Source organism: Sceloporus occidentalis, unplaced genomic scaffold, assembly GCF_023333645.1.
Source record: "Sceloporus occidentalis isolate IW3139 unplaced genomic scaffold, rSceOcc1.0.p SCAF_1, whole genome shotgun sequence".
NCBI lineage: Eukaryota > Metazoa > Chordata > Lepidosauria > Squamata > Phrynosomatidae > Sceloporus > Sceloporus occidentalis.
Genome location: NW_028316981.1, coordinates 301,377,569 through 301,398,828, shown reverse-complemented (window position 1 = coordinate 301,398,828; position 21,260 = coordinate 301,377,569). Strand labels below are relative to the sequence as shown.

Sequence of the window (21,260 nt, the reverse complement as noted above, 5' to 3'; positions counted from 1 at the left end):
AGTTTGTCTGGTAGACTGCATTAAGGTATTAGAATTATAGAGTGTGCAAAATATATCACTGCAGTGCCAGTTTTAATAGTATAGTTGGAAATGATGAAGCTCCTTTATCTCCTCTTGGAAAGGTCATTTAATTGTGTAATTTTTTGATGACAGCACACATACAAAAACTAAAAAAGTTTTGGATATTGTGCCAAATTAGCTGTTTACTATTAAAATGATGATGCACCGAGGGATGAAATAATAGCCAGCTGTTGTCTTTCCCCCCGAAGCACAGTCTCTATATGTATTGCATGGTTTCAGATTAAATCATAAAAAGTAGACCAATAATTGCTCCACAAATTGTAATAAAGCACAAATGCCAATAATGGCACCCCTCCATTTTCATTGTATCTTTATTACACAAAATGTAGGAAGACCTGGTGCCAAATAATATCTAAATAGTTCTTGAGATATATTCATAGTTTAGAGATGTTTGAGAGAGATTCTTTTCTTACTCCTGCCACTTTTGGAGATGGGACTTGAGAGTAGGTTTCTCTTGTAGACTTTTGAATGCTCTTCTGTGAAAGGCTAGACTGCCTTCCTCCTTGTTCTAACATTCAAAACCTTTTCCATTCAGGTGTTTGGTATCTACAAAGATTTTAATTGAAGGGGTTAGAATAATATAATTATAGAGTTGCAACAGATTTCAAGGGCAATCATGTCCAACCTCCTGCCTTGCAGGAACACACAATCAAAGCACTCCCATTAGATGGCCATCCAGCCTCTGTTTAAAGACCTCCAAAGAAGGAGACTTCACCACTCTCCTAGGGAGTGTGTTCCACTGTCAAACAGCTCTTACCTGTAGTTTGAATCCATTGTTCTGGGTCCTATTCTCTGGAGCTGCAGAAAACAAATTTGCTCCACCTTCAGTATGAAATCCCTTCAAATATTTAAACAGGGCTATTGTACCACCTCTTAACCTTCTCTTCTCCTGGCTAAACATACCCACCTCCCTAAGTCTCTCCCCATAGGGCATGGTTTACAGACCTTTCACCATTTTGGTTGCCCTCCCCTGGACACACTCCAGCTTTTCAGCATTCTTTTTTAATTGTATTGCCCAGAACTGGGTGCAGTATTCCAGGTGAGGCCCAACTAAAGCAGAATAGAGTGGTACTTTTACTTCCCTCAGTGTAGACACTATATTTCTATTGATGCAGCCTAGAATTGCATTGGTTTTTTTTAGCAGCCACATCACACTGTTGACTCATGTTCAATTTGTGGTCTACTAGGACTTCTATCTAGATCCCTTTCACATGCACTGTTATCAAACCAAGTGTCCCCCATTCTGTATCTCTACATTTCATTTTTCTGTGTAAGTGGACTACCTTACATTTCTTCATGTTGAAATTAATTTTATTAGTTTTGGCCCAGCCTTCTAATCTATTAAGATCATTTTGAATTTTGATCTTTTCCTCTGGGATATTAGCTACTTCTTCTAATTTGATGTCATCTGCAGATTTGATAAGCATGCCCTCTATTCCTTCATCCAAGTAATTGATCAATTATGTTGAATAGCACTAGGCCTAGGACAAGGCCAGAACCCTGTGGCACCCCACTAGTCACTTCTCTCCAAGATGAAAGAGAGCTATGGCTGAGCACCCTGTGGATTCGGCCAGTCAACATTACAAATCCACCTAACAGTAGCATTGTCTAACCCACATTTTATTAGCTTGTTTGCCAGGATATTATGGAGTACTTCGTTGAAGGCCTTAATGAAATCACAATATGCTACCTCCACAGCATTCCCTTTATATACCAAAATGATAAATTTATCAAAAAAAGGGAGATAAAATTAGTCTAAGATTGCCATATTTTCCGGTGTATAAAGTGACTTTTTATGCCCGTCTTATGGGCCGGATTCTGATCCCAGAGACAGGTGAATGGTGTAGCCACCTCTCTGTCTCTGGGGTCCTTGCTGGTTCCTCTCCCAGCAGGCTCCTCCAGCGGCTTTCGCGGTGGACTTCTGCCACTGGAGGAGCGGAGTATCCTGGGTGGCGGCGAGGAATAAGGGTCCGGCTCTTTACCTTGGCCTGACCGGCTCTGGAGCCGCTTCTCCGCCGCCTTTTGCAGCAACAATGGTGGCGAGAGAGAGCCCAGCCGCGGTACCCGCCTCAGGCCTCCAGAGAGGCCCCCTCAAGCCGGCGTGAGACCCCCTTATAGGAGGCCAGGGACGCTGCTGGCGTGCGACTTGGGGGTCGTTTTATATCCCCAGTCGCCTTATACGCCGGAAAATACGGTAGTCTGTTGTTTCTTTTCTTTTTTAAAATTAATTTCTTTTAGACCTGTGTTTGTTTGCTTTTATGTAATTAAAAATTAAAACATTTCTTTAATTGTGAGCCATTTTGTATGTCATCTTTGGTGAAAGGGCAAGATATACATTTAACAAATAATGGCCAATGTATGCACGTTAGTTGTTACAATTCTTTTAATTTTTGCAGTTTTTTTGTCTGCTGTTGTTAAGTGCTCTTGAGTCGGCCCCGACTCATGGTGACTCTGTGGAAGAGACATCTCCAAGCTGTCCTATCTTCCACTGCTCTGCTCTGTTCTTGTAGATTCATGCCTGTGACCTCCATGATTGAGTCTATCCATCCAGTGTGTGGTCCTTCTTTCTTTCTACTGCTCTCCATATTTCCAAACATTAATATCTTTCCAAGTGAGTCATGCCCATTTTATGATGCAGCCCAAATATGATAGCCTCAGATTCGTCATCTTGGCTTGAAGGGGAACTTCTGGTTTGATCTGTTGGTCATTTGTTTGTCTTTTTTTGGATGTCCACAGTATCCTTAGCAGTCCTCTCTAGCACCACATCTCATATCAGTTTATCCTTCTCCTGTCCATTTTCTTTGCTGACCAGCTCTCACATTCGTACATGATGATGAGGAATACTATGGCTTGGATGATTTTAAGTTTAGTGCTCAGCTATGTTGTATGTCTTTATGATCTTTTCTAGCTCTTTCATGACTGGCCTTCCCATTTCTTGTCTTCTTATTTCTTGCCTGCAGTCACCATTCTCCTTGATGTTTCCCTAGGTACGGGAATTCTTTGACTATTTCAATTTCTTCATTGTCTATGTTGAATTTATTTATTTCTTTCATGGTCATTTCTTCCTTGGTCATTACTTTTGTTTTCTTTATGTTCACCATTAAACCTGCCTTTGTACTTTCATCTTTGACCTTCTTCATTAATTTTTCTAAGTCTCTTATGTTTTCCACTAGTATGGTGTCTAAGATTCCACTAAGATTGTTGACATTCCTTGCTCCTAAATTATTATTTTTGCTTTGAGTACATCAAGGTCTCCGTTTTGGGAAAGAAACTTAATTGGAATTGTTGCCTTCCTCTCTACAAATTTTGTTAGTAATTTTTCTATGACTGCAGTACATTGAATATTAATTTGAAAAGAAAGTGAACAAGAACAACAATGACCCATTTGCCTTGAAACTTTTCTCAGGCTAGGGCTGTTAATCAAAACATGCAGTTTCTTCTCTTAAAATTGCTAATGCAAAAGCAAGCTAACATATCAACATCTGTCATGTTATTTTTTTCTTAGATATAAAAGAACTAATATTCTGTTTGTATAAATAAAGCACTCTCCCTCTCTTGGTAATCTTAGTTCATTTGAGCTATTGGTGGATGAATAAAATACTTACAAGTCTTTGCAATTGTTGTGAAGCATGTGATAGATCTAATTAAAGACGTATTACTATTTAATTGTATTTATATGGTGGAATTCAAAGGCATAGCTGTATTAGTCTGGAAAATTAGTATGCAATGGGATGTTGCAGCACCTTTGAGACTAACTGAATGAATAAAGCTGGTAGTATGAGCTTTCATAGATTTGAGCCTACCTCTTCTGATGCATGCAGTGAAGTGCCAACCACATGCATCTGAAGAAGTAGGCTCAAGTCTATGAAAGTTCATACTACCAGCTTTATTTGTTCAGCTAGTCTCAAAAATTCTACTAGATCCTTTTGCATACTGTACCTATATGGATATGGATCACTTTTTAATTTTCAGAGTGTTTCACATACTTTTAGTAACTTTGCTGATGAAATGAGTTGTATATTTTGAAAAGCGTTTTGGTGTCACAACTATACTAATTAACTTACTTGAATTTTCAGGTGTGAAAATATAATGGCAGGCAACAGTTTGGTCCTACCAATAGTGCTATGGGGACGCAAAGCACCCACTCACTGTGTGTCAGCTATACTCCTAATGGACGATGTGTCAATGATTGTAACAGGATGTCATGATGGACAGATATGTCTGTGGGACGTCTCCTCAGATCTAGAAGTAAGTATATTTGGTGCACTTCATGTTGCCATTCAAAACTGAGCATGAAGCCTACTTGATGAGCTTTCATTTATAGAGATACAGTTGAAACGCATTTCTGTATTTCATTTATAGTCTGAATTTGGTATATGTCTGGTAATCTGCAGACAAGGCATAGCTTCAGTACACATGCTTCTCCCAAGCCAAAATCTTGCTGCTTGAGCTGATGCATAACAATCAATACATGTTACTGATATTCATAGGCTTGCTTTTGTAGGGGAGTGTTGATTTTTTTTTTTAAAAATCATTAAACCATGGAAAATCAATGAATCCTGCTGAAAGGCAACTCTGTGGACTCCTCTTTTTCTCCCCTGACCTTTTAGAGGTCAACCTCTGAATCAATTTAACACGAATAACTAATGCACACACTGAACCTGCAAGTGCATTGTTTTTCCTAAAGAATTGTGCTTGTAAAGTGGTATTCCTTATTTTTTGTGGGCAGCATATGGAGAAACAGCATATTTAGGTGGTATGCTGCACCTTTGAAAAAACGGGCATGCTTCAGAATGCAAATAAATAAACTAGAAACTGGTTCTAGATCTTCTGCATTCCAGTACTTGCTTTTTGTTCCCTTTGTGTTGCTGGACTTTTACCTTCAAAGTTATTTATGTGTCTAGTGAGTACAATGTGCGTCAAATTACAGTAACTTTTAAAAGAAAATATTTTTGTACTAATCTCCTTCTGATGTTAGATATGAGAGACAAGTGGCAGGCGATTCATCTAATGTTAGAGAGCTTTCAGTCACTCAGTCTCATGTAGAGCTGCTTATTTTTAAGTAGTGATTTGTTTGAAAATAAATACTGTAACAGTAAATTTTTAAGCATTAAGTAATGCTGTAGTAAAAGCAGCTGTACAAGGCAGTGTTTTTATTCTGGATACTTAGTATTTCTCAGCCAATGAAAGGTGCCCATTTGACCTGATGCACCCTTTAGTGTGCCAGGCACAGCTGTCAGAGACTGTCCTATAAGTTACTTGGATATTGGATAAAAGCATAAAGATCTGTTGCATTGTAAACTAGATCTTTTGTACAATTACAACAATTAAATATGGATTGGTCTTTCTTATAAGCAGCCCGCTGCCAAAAGCTTGTGCTTGAAAGAGCAAAATGTATGATATTAGTTTGATAGTACAATAGAGGAATTAATCTGGTGTTTGACATTTGACATGAATAATTAAAGCTGGATCAGGAATTCTTACATTTTGCCATTGAAACCTAGTATTTGTGTTGATCTAAAAAGAAAAAAAACACCTGCTTCATCCTCTCATAATGTCATCATGAAAGTCAAATGCTTTATGCATAATGTACCTTAGATCCGGTATAGACACCTTTTATGTCCCATTTTTGCATAAAACACACAGCTGGAAGTCTGAGTTGCCATTTTTAATTTTTGAGGATATTTCTGCAGAGTTCAAGAACGTATAAAGAAAATCTGCTGTTCCTGGAGACATCCAGAAATGGCAATTGATCTTTTCTGGGCGTATTCTATCTACCACAGATGGGTATGGACTGCATGCAACATGTGTGTGTGGGGGGGGGGGGAAGGAGTAGGTGCTACACTTTTTCCATCCATATTATTTAATAATTTAAATGATTAAAATCTTTGGCTTTATATAATAGTTCTTGAGTACAGATGTGTGGGTCAACAATATCAGTTAACTTAATTAGGAGGTCATCTGTATGTCTAAATACATAAAGCAGACCTGCACAACTTGGAAGTAGGTAAGGGCCAAAATTAAAATAGGCTAAAGTTCTTCAGGCTGCAGATAGGTTTTTGGTGGTGCAGGGACTGTGCAGACTGCCCTAAGGGGTGGCCTGCAGACACTTTCATATGCACCAGTTTGGGGCCATGGCAACTGCATGCCACGGCCTCAATATGGCCTTTCCAGGGTGCAAAAAGGAGCTGCAAAAAATGGCTCCCTTTTGCGCCCTGGAAAGGGCATGATGGCTGCGGTGCCACGGCTTTTAGGTGCTCCTTTGGTGCTGTGTCAAGTGGATGCAGCGCCAGAGGAGTGCCGTGACACCGCACACCATGTGGAGCCATGTAGACCCACGCCCCGACTCCACCCTCAGGCCAGCCTTAATGGCCGGTGTTCACAGGGCCTCACTTTCCAAGTAAAGGTATAATTAATTATTAAACTATTTTACAAAAAACATATTATAAAAAGGGGAAATTTAAATTAATATCAATTAACTACACTTATTAAGATTTTTTCTTATCACATAGAATCGTAGAGTTGGAAGAGATCACAAGGGCCATCCAGTCCAACCCCCTGCCATGCATGAAATCACATTAATGTTTAAAAATTTACTAAGCAGTACAAGTTTTAATATACTTTTAAGGTTTTCTTACTGTTTACAATATTTAGTTAATGGAGTGGATAACACTTCTAATCAGCAATCAGTTTATCGTACTCTGTAATCATATTTGAAATTGATCTTTTGAAAATATCTTCCACTCCATCACATGGGCACATAATACAAAATTAGACTACAACAAATGACTTTTTAAATGGGGTGTTTTTATAATGCAAGTGCTCTGACAGCAAAGTTCCTTTTACAAGGGTTTTTCAATGCCTGCCTAGTTCTTTTTCTGTCTCCTCAACCTCTCTTTAGCTAGAAGTTTTTTTCTTGCAGCAATGGCATTGGAAGGATGGTGAAGGAGAGCTCAGGAGTAAGTCTGGGCTGTGGTGCCGGAGGCTTGTGGGGAGCATTCCCCCTTTCTCCTCCTCCACAGCCTGGCTTTTTCTCGGGAGTAAGGCCGGGCTACAGAGGAGCCTTACCCAAGAGGTCAGCTGGCCATTAGCAGCTAGCTACTATGCATCCTACAGGACTTTGTTCCACCTCTTGGTGGGCTGCTGGAAATCATTTGGCAGGCTGCATGCAGCCCCTGGGCCATATGTTATGCAGGCCTGACATAAACTAACACTTCAAAGTCATCTTAAAATTTTAGTAAGCAAAAGTATTTTAAAGTAGAATTTGAAAGAGCAATCCTAAGCAGAATGTTTGCTGTATCTGAAATGACAGGGCCTTGATAGTATTACCAAGTAATAATAATAATAATAATAATAATAATAATAATAATAATAGGTTTTATTTATATACCGCCCAATCACTGGGAATCCGAGCGGTTTACAATAGAGGGGAAAACAGACAGTTCCCTGCCCACAGGCTTACAATCTAAAAGCCACAACACAAAAAGAGAAGGGAATGGTGAGGGGGGAGGGAATCAGGTCCAGCATTCTTCTCTCCCTCTGAGGCCTGGACCAAGGCAGATGGACCGGAGGGAGGGCTCTTCTTCTTCAGGCTAATAATTACTATTGCTGTAGTAGCACTAATACTAATCACTGTATATATTTTACAAAGTGCCTATAGTTTCCTAGGTGCCATAGAGATTCAAAATAATACTGGCAGTAGGATAATCACAAATTAATTTATAAGGAATTTGTTAACAAGCTAGGATTTTGGCATATTATACATACTCATGTATAAGTGTAGACAGATTAGCAAAAAAATTGACCTTAAAAAAAAAAAACCAAGTCAACCTATCCACTGGTCAATGTAAATACTATAAGTAATCTTATTTTTAAAAAGGACCCATCCCCTGGTGAAAAGGAAGAGTGACTGGACCTCCCCTGTCAACAGGGAGGTATAAATCTTTGACCACACATGGAATTCAGAGTCAGGAAAACCCCTTCCAGACAGGGTCTGGGGAGGGGCAGAGATGGTGAGTGCATTTTCCCCACTTAATACCACAGGTTTTTGCCTCCAAATCCTTCCTCTTTTAGAATCTCTTTTAGAAAGGAAATCTGATTGGATTCTTCTGTGGAGCCCAATACCACTAACAGATGCACTGGCCCCCTTCTGTTCTCTCATCTATCCAGCCTTTAGTGTGAGCGCAAACAGCTATGCCTGCTGGAAGTTTGTAAGTTCTTGGCATTGTTTTTCTTTGCTTTATCCTTCAGATCCTTTGTTACATTCCCCTAAATTTTACCCTCAATTTATCCACAGGTCATATCAAAATCCATAGTTTTGGACCCAAAACATGCCCTTGGCTTATACATGAGGTCAACCTATAGTCAAGTACAGGCATCGGCAACCTACGGCCCGCGGGCCGGATCCGGCCCGGGGAGGAGCCAGATCTGCCCCCCCCGGTCCTGCCGCAGGCGCCGCCGCCGCCAAGGCCTTTGGGCCAGTCGGCAGCCTCCTCTGCCTCCTCCTCTTCCTGCGTCTCTGTGCTCTCCTTCTCCGGGGCCGGAGACACCTCTTGCGAGCCCTTGTTTGCTTGCAAGCCCTTGTTTGCGCGCGTGCGCCCTGATAGGGCTTGCAAAGAGCAGCTCCTTCTCTTCAGGGAGCCAGGCAGGGGCTGGCCAATAGCAAAATGGTGGGGGTGGGGCTGTTTCTAGCCCCACTCTGCCATTGGCCAGCCTCAATGAGGAAGAGAAACTTGTGAAGAGCAGGAGGATGCGGAGGAGGAGGAGGAGGAGGAGGAGGAGGACCTCTGGCCCAGAGCGAAGGGAAAGAAAGGGCCGTTTCCTAAACCCCTTTGGCTCCGAAAATGAGCAACAAGAGGAGGAGGAGGAGGAGGAGGAGGAGGAGGAGGAGGAGGAATGTGCCAGGTGCCATTTCCAATACACTCGTCCCCCGGGTTACGAAATTAATTCGTTCCGGCGCCATTTTCGTAACCCGGAAGTCTTTCGTTAGCCGAATCCCCATAGGCGCTAATGGGGAAAAGCCGCGTTTTGGTGCGAAATAGCGCCGAAAAGCACCAAAACTTTTTTCGGAAGCCGGGGAAACCTTCGTAACCCGGAAATAATTAATTAATAATTTTTTTTTCGTAACCCGAAAAATTCGTAACGCGGCGCGTTCGTATCCCGGGGGACGAGTGTATGCATTTCCCCCTGGATTTAATTATATTCCCATGTATATTTCCCCCTGGATTTAATTATATTCCCAAGTACATTTCCCCTTGGATTTAATTATATTCCCATGTACATTTCCCCCTGGATTTAATTATATTCCCAAGTACATTTCCCCCTGGATTTAATTATATTCCCATGTATATTTCCCCCTGGATTTAATTATATTCCCATGTATATTTCCCCCTGGATTTAATTATATTCCCATGTATATTTCCCCCTGGATTTCATTATATTCCCATGTATATTTCCCCTTGGATTTAATTATATTCCCATGTATTTTTCCCCTGGATTTAATTATATTCCCATGTATTTTTCCCCTGGATTTCATTATATTCCCATGTATATTTCCCTCTGGATTTCATTATATTCCCATGTATATTTCCCCCTCGATTTCATTATATTCCCATGTATATTTCCCCCTGGATTTCATTATATTCCCATGTATATTTCCCCCTGGATTTCATTATATTCCCATGTATATTTCACCTGGATTTCATTATATTCCCATGTATATTTCCCCCTGGAATTCATTATATTCCCATGTATATTTCCCCTTGGATTTAATTATATTCCCATGTATTTTTCCCCTGGATTTAATTATATTCCCATGTATATTTCCCCCTGGATTTCATTATATTCCCATGTATATTTCCCCCTGGATTTCATTATATTCCCATGTATATTTCCCCCTCGATTTCATTATATTCCCATGTATATTTCCCCCTCGATTTCATTATATTCCCATGTATATTTCCCCCTGGATTTCATTATATTCCCATGTATATTTCCCCCTGGATTTCATTATATTCCCATGTATATTTCCCCTTGGATTTAATTATATTCCCATGTATTTTCCCCCTGGATTTAATTATATTCCCATGTATATTTCGCCCTGGATTTCATTATATTCCCATGTATATTTCCCCCTGGATTTAATTATATTCCCAAGTACATTTCCCCCTGGATTTAATTATATTCCCATGTATATTTCCCCCTGGATTTCATTATATTCCCATGTATATTTCCCCTTGGATTTCATTATATTCCCATGTACATTTCCCCCTGGATTTAATTATATTCCCATGTATATTTCCCCCTGGATTTCATTATATTCCCATGTATATTTCCCCCTGGATTTAATTATATTCCCATGTCTATTTCCCCCTGGATTTAATTATATTCCCATGTATATTTCCCCCTGGATTTAATTATATTCCCAAGTACATTTCCCCCTGGATTTAATTATATTCCCATGTCTACTTCCCCCTGGATTTCATTATATTCCCATGTATATTTCCCCCTGGATTTAATTATATTCCCAAGTACATTTCCCCCTGGATTTAATTATATTCCCATGTCTATTTCCCCCTGGATTTAATTATATTCCCATGTATATTTCCCCCTGGATTTAATTATATTCCCAAGTACATTTCCCCCTGGATTTAATTATATTCCCATGTATATTTCCCCCTGGATTTCATTATATTCCCATGTATATTTCCCCCTGGATTTCATTATATTCCCATGTACATTTCCCCCTGGATTTAATTATATTCCCATGTATATTTCCCCCTGGATTTAATTATATTCCCATGTATATTTCCCCCTGGATTTAATTATATTCCCATGTATATTTCCCCTTGGATTTCATTATATTCCCATGTACATTTCCCCCTGGATTTAATTATATTCCCATGTATATTTCCCCCTGGATTTAATTATATTCCCAAGTACATTTCCCCCTGGATTTAATTATATTCCCATGTATATTTCCCCCTGGATTTCATTATATTCTCAAGTACATTTCCCCCTGGATTTCATTATATTCCCATGTATATTTCCCCTTGGATTTAATTATATTCCCATGTATTTTTCCCCTGGATTTAATTATATTCCCATGTATTTTTCCCCTGGATTTCATTATATTCCCATGTATATTTCCCCTTGGATTTAATTATATTCCCATGTATTTTTCCCCTGGATTTAATTATATTCCCATGTATATTTCCCCCTGGATTTAATTATATTCCCAAGTATATTTCCCCCTGGATTTCATTATATTCCCATGTACTTTTCCCCCTGGATTTAATTATATTCCCATGTACATTTTCCCCTGGATTTAATTATATTCCCATGTACATTTCCCCCTGGATTTAATTATATTCCCATGTACATTTCCCCCTGGATTTAATTATATTCCCATGTATATTTCCCCCTGGATTTAATTATATTCCCATGTATATTTCCCCCTGGATTTCATTATATTCCCATGTATATTTCCCCTTGGATTTAATTATATTCCCATGTACATTTCCCCCTGGATTTAATTATATTCCCATGTATATTTCGCCCTGGATTTCATTATATTCCCATGTATATTTTCCCCTGGATTTCATTATATTCCCATGTATTTTTCCCCTGGATTTCATTATATTCCCATGTATATTTCCCTCTGGATTTCATTATATTCCCATGTATATTTCCCCCTCGATTTCATTATATTCCCATGTATATTTCCCCCTGGATTTCATTATATTCCCATGTATATTTCCCCCTGGATTTCATTATATTCCCATGTATATTTCCCCCTGGATTTCATTATATTCCCATGTATATTTCCCCCTGGAATTCATTATATTCCCATGTATATTTCCCCTTGGATTTAATTATATTCCCATGTATTTTTCCCCTGGATTTAATTATATTCCCATGTATATTTCCCCCTGGATTTCATTATATTCCCATGTATATTTCCCCCTGGATTTCATTATATTCCCATGTATATTTCCCCCTCGATTTCATTATATTCCCATGTATATTTCCCCCTCGATTTCATTATATTCCCATGTATATTTCCCCCTGGATTTCATTTTATTCCCATGTATATTTCCCCCTGGATTTCATTATATTCCCATGTATATTTCCCCTTGGATTTAATTATATTCCCATGTATTTTCCCCCTGGATTTAATTATATTCCCATGTATATTTCGCCCTGGATTTCATTATATTCCCATGTATATTTCCCCCTGGATTTAATTATATTCCCAAGTACATTTCCCCCTGGATTTAATTATATTCCCATGTATATTTCCCCCTGGATTTCATTATATTCCCATGTATATTTCCCCTTGGATTTCATTATATTCCCATGTACATTTCCCCCTGGATTTAATTATATTCCCATGTATATTTCCCCCTGGATTTCATTATATTCCCATGTATATTTCCCCCTGGATTTAATTATATTCCCATGTCTATTTCCCCCTGGATTTAATTATATTCCCATGTATATTTCCCCCTGGATTTAATTATATTCCCAAGTACATTTCCCCCTGGATTTAATTATATTCCCATGTCTACTTCCCCCTGGATTTAATTATATTCCCATGTATATTTCCCCCTGGATTTAATTATATTCCCAAGTACATTTCCCCCTGGATTTAATTATATTCCCATGTATATTTCCCCCTGGATTTCATTATATTCTCAAGTACATTTCCCCCTGGATTTCATTATATTCCCATGTATATTTCCCCTTGGATTTAATTATATTCCCATGTATTTTTCCCCTGGATTTAATTATATTCCCATGTATTTTTCCCCTGGATTTCATTATATTCCCATGTATATTTCCCCTTGGATTTAATTATATTCCCATGTATTTTTCCCCTGGATTTAATTATATTCCCATGTATATTTCCCCCTGGATTTAATTATATTCCCAAGTATATTTCCCCCTGGATTTCATTATATTCCCATGTACTTTTCCCCCTGGATTTAATTATATTCCCATGTACATTTCCCCCTGGATTTAATTATATTCCCATGTACATTTCCCCCTGGATTTAATTATATTCCCATGTACATTTCCCCCTGGATTTAATTATATTCCCATGTATATTTCCCCCTGGATTTAATTATATTCCCATGTATATTTCCCCCTGGAATTTCATTATATTCCCATGTATATTTCCCCTTGGATTTAATTATATTCCCATGTACATTTCCCCCTGGATTTAATTATATTCCCATGTATATTTCGCCCTGGATTTCATTATATTCCCATGTATATTTTCCGCTGGATTTCATTATATTCCCATGTATATTTCCCCCTGGATTTCATTATATTCCCATGTCTATTTCCCCCTGGATTTAATTATATTCCCATGTACATTTCCCCCTTATTTATTAATATCAGTCAGCTTTTGAGATATGGGCCCACTCTTTCTGAAGCCGAGAGAGTGTGACTTTCCAAAGTGTCTTTCTGTGCGTTTTTTGTCCTTATAATGCTGCCTTGTTGTGACAATGATGGTGGTGGTGGTGATGGTGATATTGATATCAGCCAGCTTCTGAGGCAAGGCCAATGCAAGTTGCTCTGATTTTTACAAACTCATGTGCAGTGAAGAAAAACCAAAGTCCCTTGACCAAGTACACACTTCTGAGAAGTATAGTTGGTGCAAGACACATGAAACCGAGGGCAAATCACTTCTTGTTAAACCAGCTTTACATGTCAAATATGCATAGCCATGTGAACTCATGTTCAGTGTGAAACCCAAAGAGTTTGGTTATGCAGTAAGCCTCTGAAATATGCAAGAGGCCATGTTAAGTAAAGCCATGTTCAATGCCCAAATGTGCTGTTTGGAATGGGGGAGGGGGGTTGGCCAAAAGGAAAGTACATTTCTGTCATCTGTCTAGGAATAATGCCCAAATGTCCTCTACAGTGCTACCTCGGGTTACGAAATTAATTCGTTCCGCGGCGCCGTTCGTAACCCGATACATTTCGCAACCCGAAAAGGCTTTCCGTTAGCGCTGGAAAGCCGCTAGCCGCGCTTCGGATTTGAATTTCGCGCCGAAATGAATTTCGTAACCCGAAAAATCTTTCGTAACCCGGAACAGTTTTTTTCAATCTAACTTTTTCGTACCCCGGAAATTTCGTAACGCGATCAATTCGTATCCCGGGGTACCACTGTATTTTGATCATGGCTAAGAAACATGCATTTATATTAACATTTTTTAAAAAGCATCAATTTTTTTGCATGTCCTCCATTTAAAAAAAATGTGTCCTACATTTGAAAATGTTGTCCCATATTATTTATTTATTTAATTATTTTTTGGCTTTGGCCCCCCAGTTGTCTGAGGAACAGCAAGCCGGCCCTCCCAGGTCAAAAAGGTTGCCTACCCCTGGTCAAGTATGTGTGGTAGCTTCAGTTCAGTTCTTTGTGAGGTTATAGTTTGATGATACGTGAAAGCATTGTCTCACATTCCCTTTTTGTCCGCATGGAAACATAACTGGAAACAATAGTTTTGCATAAAGTCTGAATTAGGAGACAGAGGGACTAGATGATGAACTTTTTTGCTACTCCATTGTGAAAGTAAATAATTGGTTCAAAGCATCTTTCAGTGTTATTTATTTATTTATTTATTTATTTGCTTATTGAAAACTGCGTATCCTTTGCAGGCATTCATTCTGAAGGAATAGAACATCGTCTAGGCAACAGGCATATCTAATTAACTGTTGTCAGAATTTTTCTTCCATATCTTTAATAATAATTGAGAAATCTTTTCAGTGATTAATCCTCTGTTTATCTTTGTTTCTCTAATTCTAGACAAATCCCAGAGCTTTGTTGTTTGGTCATACAGCTTCAGTTACGTGTTTGTCAAAAGCCAGTTCTTCAAGTGAGAAACAGTATATAGTGAGTGCATCTGAAAGTGGGTAGGTGGTCTCTTTCTTACCTCTTACAATTACTTAATTGTTTTTCATTTTGTTTTATTAGTGGGTGTTTTATGGGATTGTAGGTTTGATGGAACAATGTTTTCCTACATGTTTATGTGTGTGAGTGCGGGGGAGGGGAGGGAGGAGAGGGAAAGCAGAATCAAGAGTATTCTTTCAACATCAGTCCTTTATCCCTTTACTAGAAGGAGAAACCAAGAAATGAGCCAAGTGATCCTGGGTTCAGATGAATGCAGGAGAATGACTGATTAATTGTTCTTTCTGTTGTTTAGGGAGATGTGCCTCTGGGATGTGAATGATGGGCGATGCATTGAATTTACTAAATTAGCTTGCACACATACTGGCATACAGGTAAAACCTTCATATATAAATGAAACTGTTTACAATAAATCTAAATGTATGCATAGGCTCCAGAAGAATTGCAAATATTCACTGGTGACTTTTGTATAGGTGTGACAGACCAACTTTACCTTCTGAATAGTCATAGAATTAATAGAATAGTCATAATAATGAATTTGGGGGAAATTGTCAAAATCGTTACAGTTGTAGTCTGCTAGACTTATAGTGGTCCCCAAACTGTGCCCTTTAAGAGATTTTGGACTTCATCTCCCAGAAACCTCACCATGTTGGCCAGTAGTATGGTATTCTGGGAGCTAAAGTCCAAAATCCCTTAAAGAGCACAGTTTGGGGACTACTGAGGGAGCAGGAACAACCTGTCCCTGGCTTTCGGAACAGACAGGGCAGAAATCTGAAAGCTAGATAGTTGGCTATGGGATTCTGTAGACATTCATTGGTTTAGTGAATTCAGTTTTTTCCATGTGTAATTGAATGTGCATATGGCAAAAATGTGTGATGCTGAAGCAACGCTAAATATGATTTAGCTGATTTTAGTTATGTAATCTCAAGCACAAAAGAAAACTACTAGAAAAAATTGAAAAAAATATAAACATAAAATATAAAAGCTGAACATTAAGAAGTATGAATTGCTTCATCAACTGTACAAAACTAAGACTGAGTAATGACTTTTTAGAATTTGTTCAGTGTTTATTTCAGAAAATCTGTGGCTTCATTGTTACAGTTTTGTTTATGATATGCTTTAAAAATTGTTAAGACACAAAAATAGTAATTATTCTGAAAACAAATCCCGTGTTATGGACCTCCCCCCAGCATAAAGTGATGTATTCTTAAAGAATGCCAAACCACAAAAGCTCTGATCTACCTTTTATATGATATTAATTTAGTTCTATCAGTTCACCATTGGGACCCAGCGAGAAGGGAGACTGTTGTGTCATGGTCATTACCCAGAAATTCTTGTTGTGGATGCTACCAGTCTTGAAGTTCTTTATTCCTTAGTGTCGAAGATCTCCCCTGACTGGATCAGTTCCATGAGCATTATACGATCTCACAGAACTCAAGGTTAGCTAACAACATTACTTTATTCTCTTAATATTCAGAATTTTCTGTCAACTATGGTTTATTCTATCAGAGGTGGGAGTCATACTTGCCTCTAGTGGTCCCACCGTTCCTACAGGTCCCACTGTTCCTCAGTATTAACAATATTGGCCAAGGCTCCTGGAAGTTGCAACCCAACAGCTTATGAAAACATGATTCTCTACCCTGTTTTATATAGCGTATATTTTGATACACTTTGGGAATTCAAATTAATTGTGATACAATATGCTATCTTTACAGTGAATTCATCCCAGGTTTTCTATTTTCATTTTATTTGTTGGATAGCAGTTTATTTTAGTTGGAATGTTAGAGCTACTTCTCCAGGAACCTAGAAGTTGGTGGGGTTAATCTAGCTGCTTACCTTACCTACATCTTGGCAGTGTGGATACAGCCTTAAACCCACTCTTAAGTGGTGCTATGACAATATAATTTCAGCATATTTCTGATTCACAACCTGATGAATTGTGGGTGATGCTTTAAATTCCATTGCAAAACTCTTCAGTATGATTATATTTCTGAGTGCAAGAACATTATAAAGTTCCTAAGTAAATTAAGGGTTATAGGAATATATGTATTCTCAATCAGAGGATTGGTTCACCTCACCTGCTGTTGTCTAGAGCAGTGCTATTCAAACTGATGGTCCCTGGACTGGTTCTGGTCCCTGGCAGTTCTTCAAGAAGGAGAAAAACAATTGTAGCCAGTAGGCACACATATGGTGACAGTCCCAGGCACTTATTTCTGGCCCCCTCACATCAGATGGCTTGATGTCTGATGTCTTTCTGCATTCTGATATGTATCAGACTGGCATTATACCAGTGGTAATGTCTTCCAGACGTACTGGATTGCAAGGCACAGCAGGAATCACCATCTTGACCAGTTGTCTGGTTGATGAGAATTGTAGTCTAAAAGAATAGGGAAAGAGTAAGATCTGTACTGACTAGCAGCAGTTCTTTAGGGCTCCAGGACAACATTTTTCCTGTTTAGCAAATCTGGGGAGTGAACCTGGAAGCTTTTGCATGCAAAGCATAAGCTCTCTCAATGGAGAACTGTGCTTCATTTGATATCTTATATATACATTTTGAGCTTCACATCTTATGAAGCTGGCATGTAATATAGTTCTTAAAAGGTGTATCTGTCAGTTCTCTTATGGAGGTGGATAAAACAATCTTGGTTATCTTTCTGCTTTATGAATGTGATAATTATTTATTTTTAATCTTCATTTTCACTAGAGGACACTGTTGTAGCAGTGTCTGTGACTGGAATTCTGAAAGTGTGGGTAGTTACCTCTGAAGTGAGTCATATGCAGGTAAACAAAAACTGATCTAGCTTCATGCTAATAAAATTTTTCCTTCTAGAATGAGCCATACTGATCTGTTTTTATTAGAAAAATGTTCAAGCAATTTTTAAAAATGTGTTTGCATTATAACTCGAGTATTGGCTTGTCCTCATAAATGCTTCTGTTATTTTGCATTAGGTATTTTGCTGTGTGTATCCTAGCTGTAGCCAGATGGTATTTATAATTTTCTGGCCTAAGGGCTTTTTCTTATGGCATGCTTGAGTTATTTTGGTTTATGCAGCTATTGACGATCTAGTACCGTGTTTTTGCTTTTATTTTTCTCTTTTGTAAAATGTGAGACATGTGTATTCAGTTTTTGTGTCTTTTTAGTCTCATTTAGCACTTCAGTTTCTTCATGAGAGATGTCTCTGTAATTTCCTAATCATATTTCTGAGGATCATACTGTTTTGCTCTAACACATGCATGCTAGACATAGGAAGCATACTAGGATGAAAACAGTGGTCAGGGATGGAGGGTATTCTCAGTTACAAATAATTTAAAGTGATATATAGATTTCAAATGGAAGTAATATTTACTGATAATTGTTTTTATGTTTAAATCCTTCAAACTAAGTTTTAAAGACACAATGGTAGCAGAAAAGAGTGATAAGGAAAAAGATCAATCTAGTCACCTTCCTTCCTTATAAGAATCCTAAGGAGGAGTAGAGAAATGATGACTATCACAAATTGTTATATGAGTAAATAACATTTAAATCCCTTTGTCTCTTTAGGATACAGAACCAATCTTTGAGGAAGAATCTCGACCAATTTACTGTCAAAATTGCCAAAGCATTTCTTTCTGTGCATTTACCCAAAGGTCGCTTTTGGTAGTTTGCTCTAAATACTGGAGGGTAAGGACAACCAGTTAAGTAAAAGCTGGCTTTTCTTTGTTGTTCAAGCTGCTGTAATTAAATTGTCTGTGAGGCATATATGCAAAGAAACTCAGGATAGTCAGATTCAAAATGAATTAGAATTTTCTTTCATTGAATATATAATCTGTTTGGTTCATGGGAGATCACACTGTTGCTGGCATATGTTGCATTTGTGTTGAAATGCTGCAGCCAGCTATCTTAATTCTGGTGCATTATAAAAAATGTCATCTTGTCTTCTCTCTGCTAGTTTTACACTATATGGTTGAAATATTTTTCAGCCCTTTGGCTTACTGAATTGAATTTTTTATTGATCTCTTATTTATTTATATCCCATCTTTCTCTCAAGGTTAGGATCGAAACTAGATTTTCTTCTTTGTGGTCTCTGACTCATACAATTGGGTTATCCTATGCCTGTGCAGTGCATCTTTAGAACCTTCTAGAATACTTACATAAGCTTTTTTGTGGTAGCTCTGCCCACTCTCAGCTCTGTCCCTCACTGTTTGTACTCATTTATCTTAGTTCCTTTTTGTCCGCCATGTGAGCAGCATCAAAGGAATCTCTAGTGTATTGCTGTTTTGGAAAAATTCTGACAGTTAAATGACTTTGCTTATGTCTATGGCTGTTATTTGGCTTTCTCCCTTGATTTGGCTCTTCTACTGCTTACTCAGCTTTTGATTCAACTTGTCTGTGACTACTCTTTGTAATGTCCTTCTGTTTGTCTCCTGGAATCTCTCTGTAACTGACCTGGTCTGTTGATCACTTTTGTTTCTCCTTGTGAAAAAAGGGGTTGCTTTCCCCTTTTAAGAGTTGTGCTGATTGTGGGGCTAAATTGCCTGACCATGATGGCCATTCCCAGTGCCACCTCTGTTTAGATGAAAGAAATAATGTAGGGACATGTTTTCATTGTAAGGCTGGAAAAACCAAGAATCACACCTGAAAGCAGTTATATAAGCAGGACATTAAACCACGTGAACCAGTGTCTGCAATGGTCTTTACTCCCCCAAGAGCTTTATTTGAATCTATCATTAGCCAAGCTGTTGTGAAACGTCCTCTCAAAACTGATATACCTACAAAGGCAGCAAAACATAAACAGCATGTCTCACTACTGAGTGCTGGTTCCAAACATTTGATTTCAAGAGCCACTCCTGAGTGGTCCCATCAGGATGTTCCTTTTGACTTTGGGTCAGTCGGTCTCTTTCCCGAAATCTTCTGGGGATAAGAAGAAAAATAAAAAGAAAGGGAAGGAAAGATAGGAGGTGGTAAAGGAACTTTTAAATCATAGGACAAGTGTTGAGGACTTAACAAACACGGAAGCTCAGTACTGAGGTGGTCTCAACCCCATTCATCACTGGAATTGCTACTGATGTTATGGATCTTGGACTGCTTTGTTTTGAGGAAGATTTTCCTCAACGCAATCCACTTGTCAGGAGAAGAAAACACACTGGCTTATGAACTTAGCAGGCCGTCGGATTTATACCATAGGTGGATGCCCTATCCTGGCACTCTTCTCTGAGCCTTCCACCAGTGGGGCACTCTAAAGATCAATCTCTTTGCAAGTCTGCTGAAGAAACAGTGTTGCCAGTATTGGTTCACAACTTGTCAGAATGGATCACTAGGCAACACCTTCTTCTGCAGTTGGAGTGAACCCCTGGTGTATGCATTTTCACCAGTCCCTCTAATCACCAGGGTAGTTTCAAAGCTATGGTCAAATGAAGCAGATGCTATTCTGATAATGCCTTGGTGGCCAAGACAGATTGTGGTTCACGCTGCTTCTTCATCTACCTCTCTCCATCCCGACATGCGCATTCATGACGGACAAATTCATAACTCAGACTTACAATTGACTATGTGGAGGATCCATCCTTAATAATGCTGCCTGATACTATTTGGCCATTATTGAAGCTGCACACAAGTCTTCAGTGCAGAGGATGTATGTATGTATGTATTTATTATGGTATTTATACCCTGCCTTCAGCCCTAAAGGCTATCAGAGTGGCTTACAATTATTATTTTTAATTAGATGGTTCCCTGTCCTCAGGCTTACAATCTAAAAGACACGACACAAAAGGAGAAGGGAATGGTGGTGGGAAAGGGGATGAGGTCCAGTGGTTATTCTCTCCTTCTGAGTCCTGGACCAAGGCAGGTGGACTGGAGGGAGGGTTCTTCTTCTTCTTCAGGCAATGCCTGATGGAGTTGGGCCTGCCTGTTCACTCCCTCACAGGCTGAAGGATGACATTTATCATGGAGGGAGGGCTCTCTTTCTTCAGGCTAGCCCTGATGGAGCTGGGCCTGCCTGTTCACTCCCTCATAGGCCGAAGGATGACACTTATCATGGAGTGGAACAGGTTTTTGTTGTTTCTTTCATCGGGACACCTCTCTCCATCCCGAGCTTGAATTTAATCCTTGAATCCTTCCTGTCTCATTTGAATTTGGGTCTCTCTCTGTCATAGCTGAAGTGCTACCTCACAGCCATTTTCTCTCACTTCCACCTTTCCAATCACCCTTACTGCTTCCAAGACCTATTGGTTAAGAGGTTTTTGAAGAGGTGCAGAAATCTCCATCTTCCAGTGTCTGGTCTGA

At 38.9% G+C, this 21,260-nt stretch overlaps 1 protein-coding gene across 3 annotated transcripts in view; it reads left to right on the top strand.

Annotated features, from left to right (window-relative positions):
* The window catches only part of WDR7 (WD repeat domain 7), a 333,095-nt gene that overhangs the window by 28,685 nt on the left and 283,150 nt on the right, over positions 1–21,260 (top strand). For all 3 annotated transcript variants that reach the window (XM_089497268.1, XM_089497272.1, XM_089497267.1), the window contains exons 2-7: positions 4,158–4,329; positions 14,897–15,003; positions 15,294–15,372; positions 16,263–16,437; positions 17,703–17,779; positions 18,540–18,659. In XM_089497268.1, coding sequence (XP_089353394.1) covers positions 4,171–4,329; positions 14,897–15,003; positions 15,294–15,372; positions 16,263–16,437; positions 17,703–17,779; positions 18,540–18,659 — 717 coding nt within the window. In that variant the 5' untranslated portion in view covers positions 4,158–4,170. The remainder of the gene's footprint in view (positions 1–4,157; positions 4,330–14,896; positions 15,004–15,293; positions 15,373–16,262; positions 16,438–17,702; positions 17,780–18,539; positions 18,660–21,260) is intronic.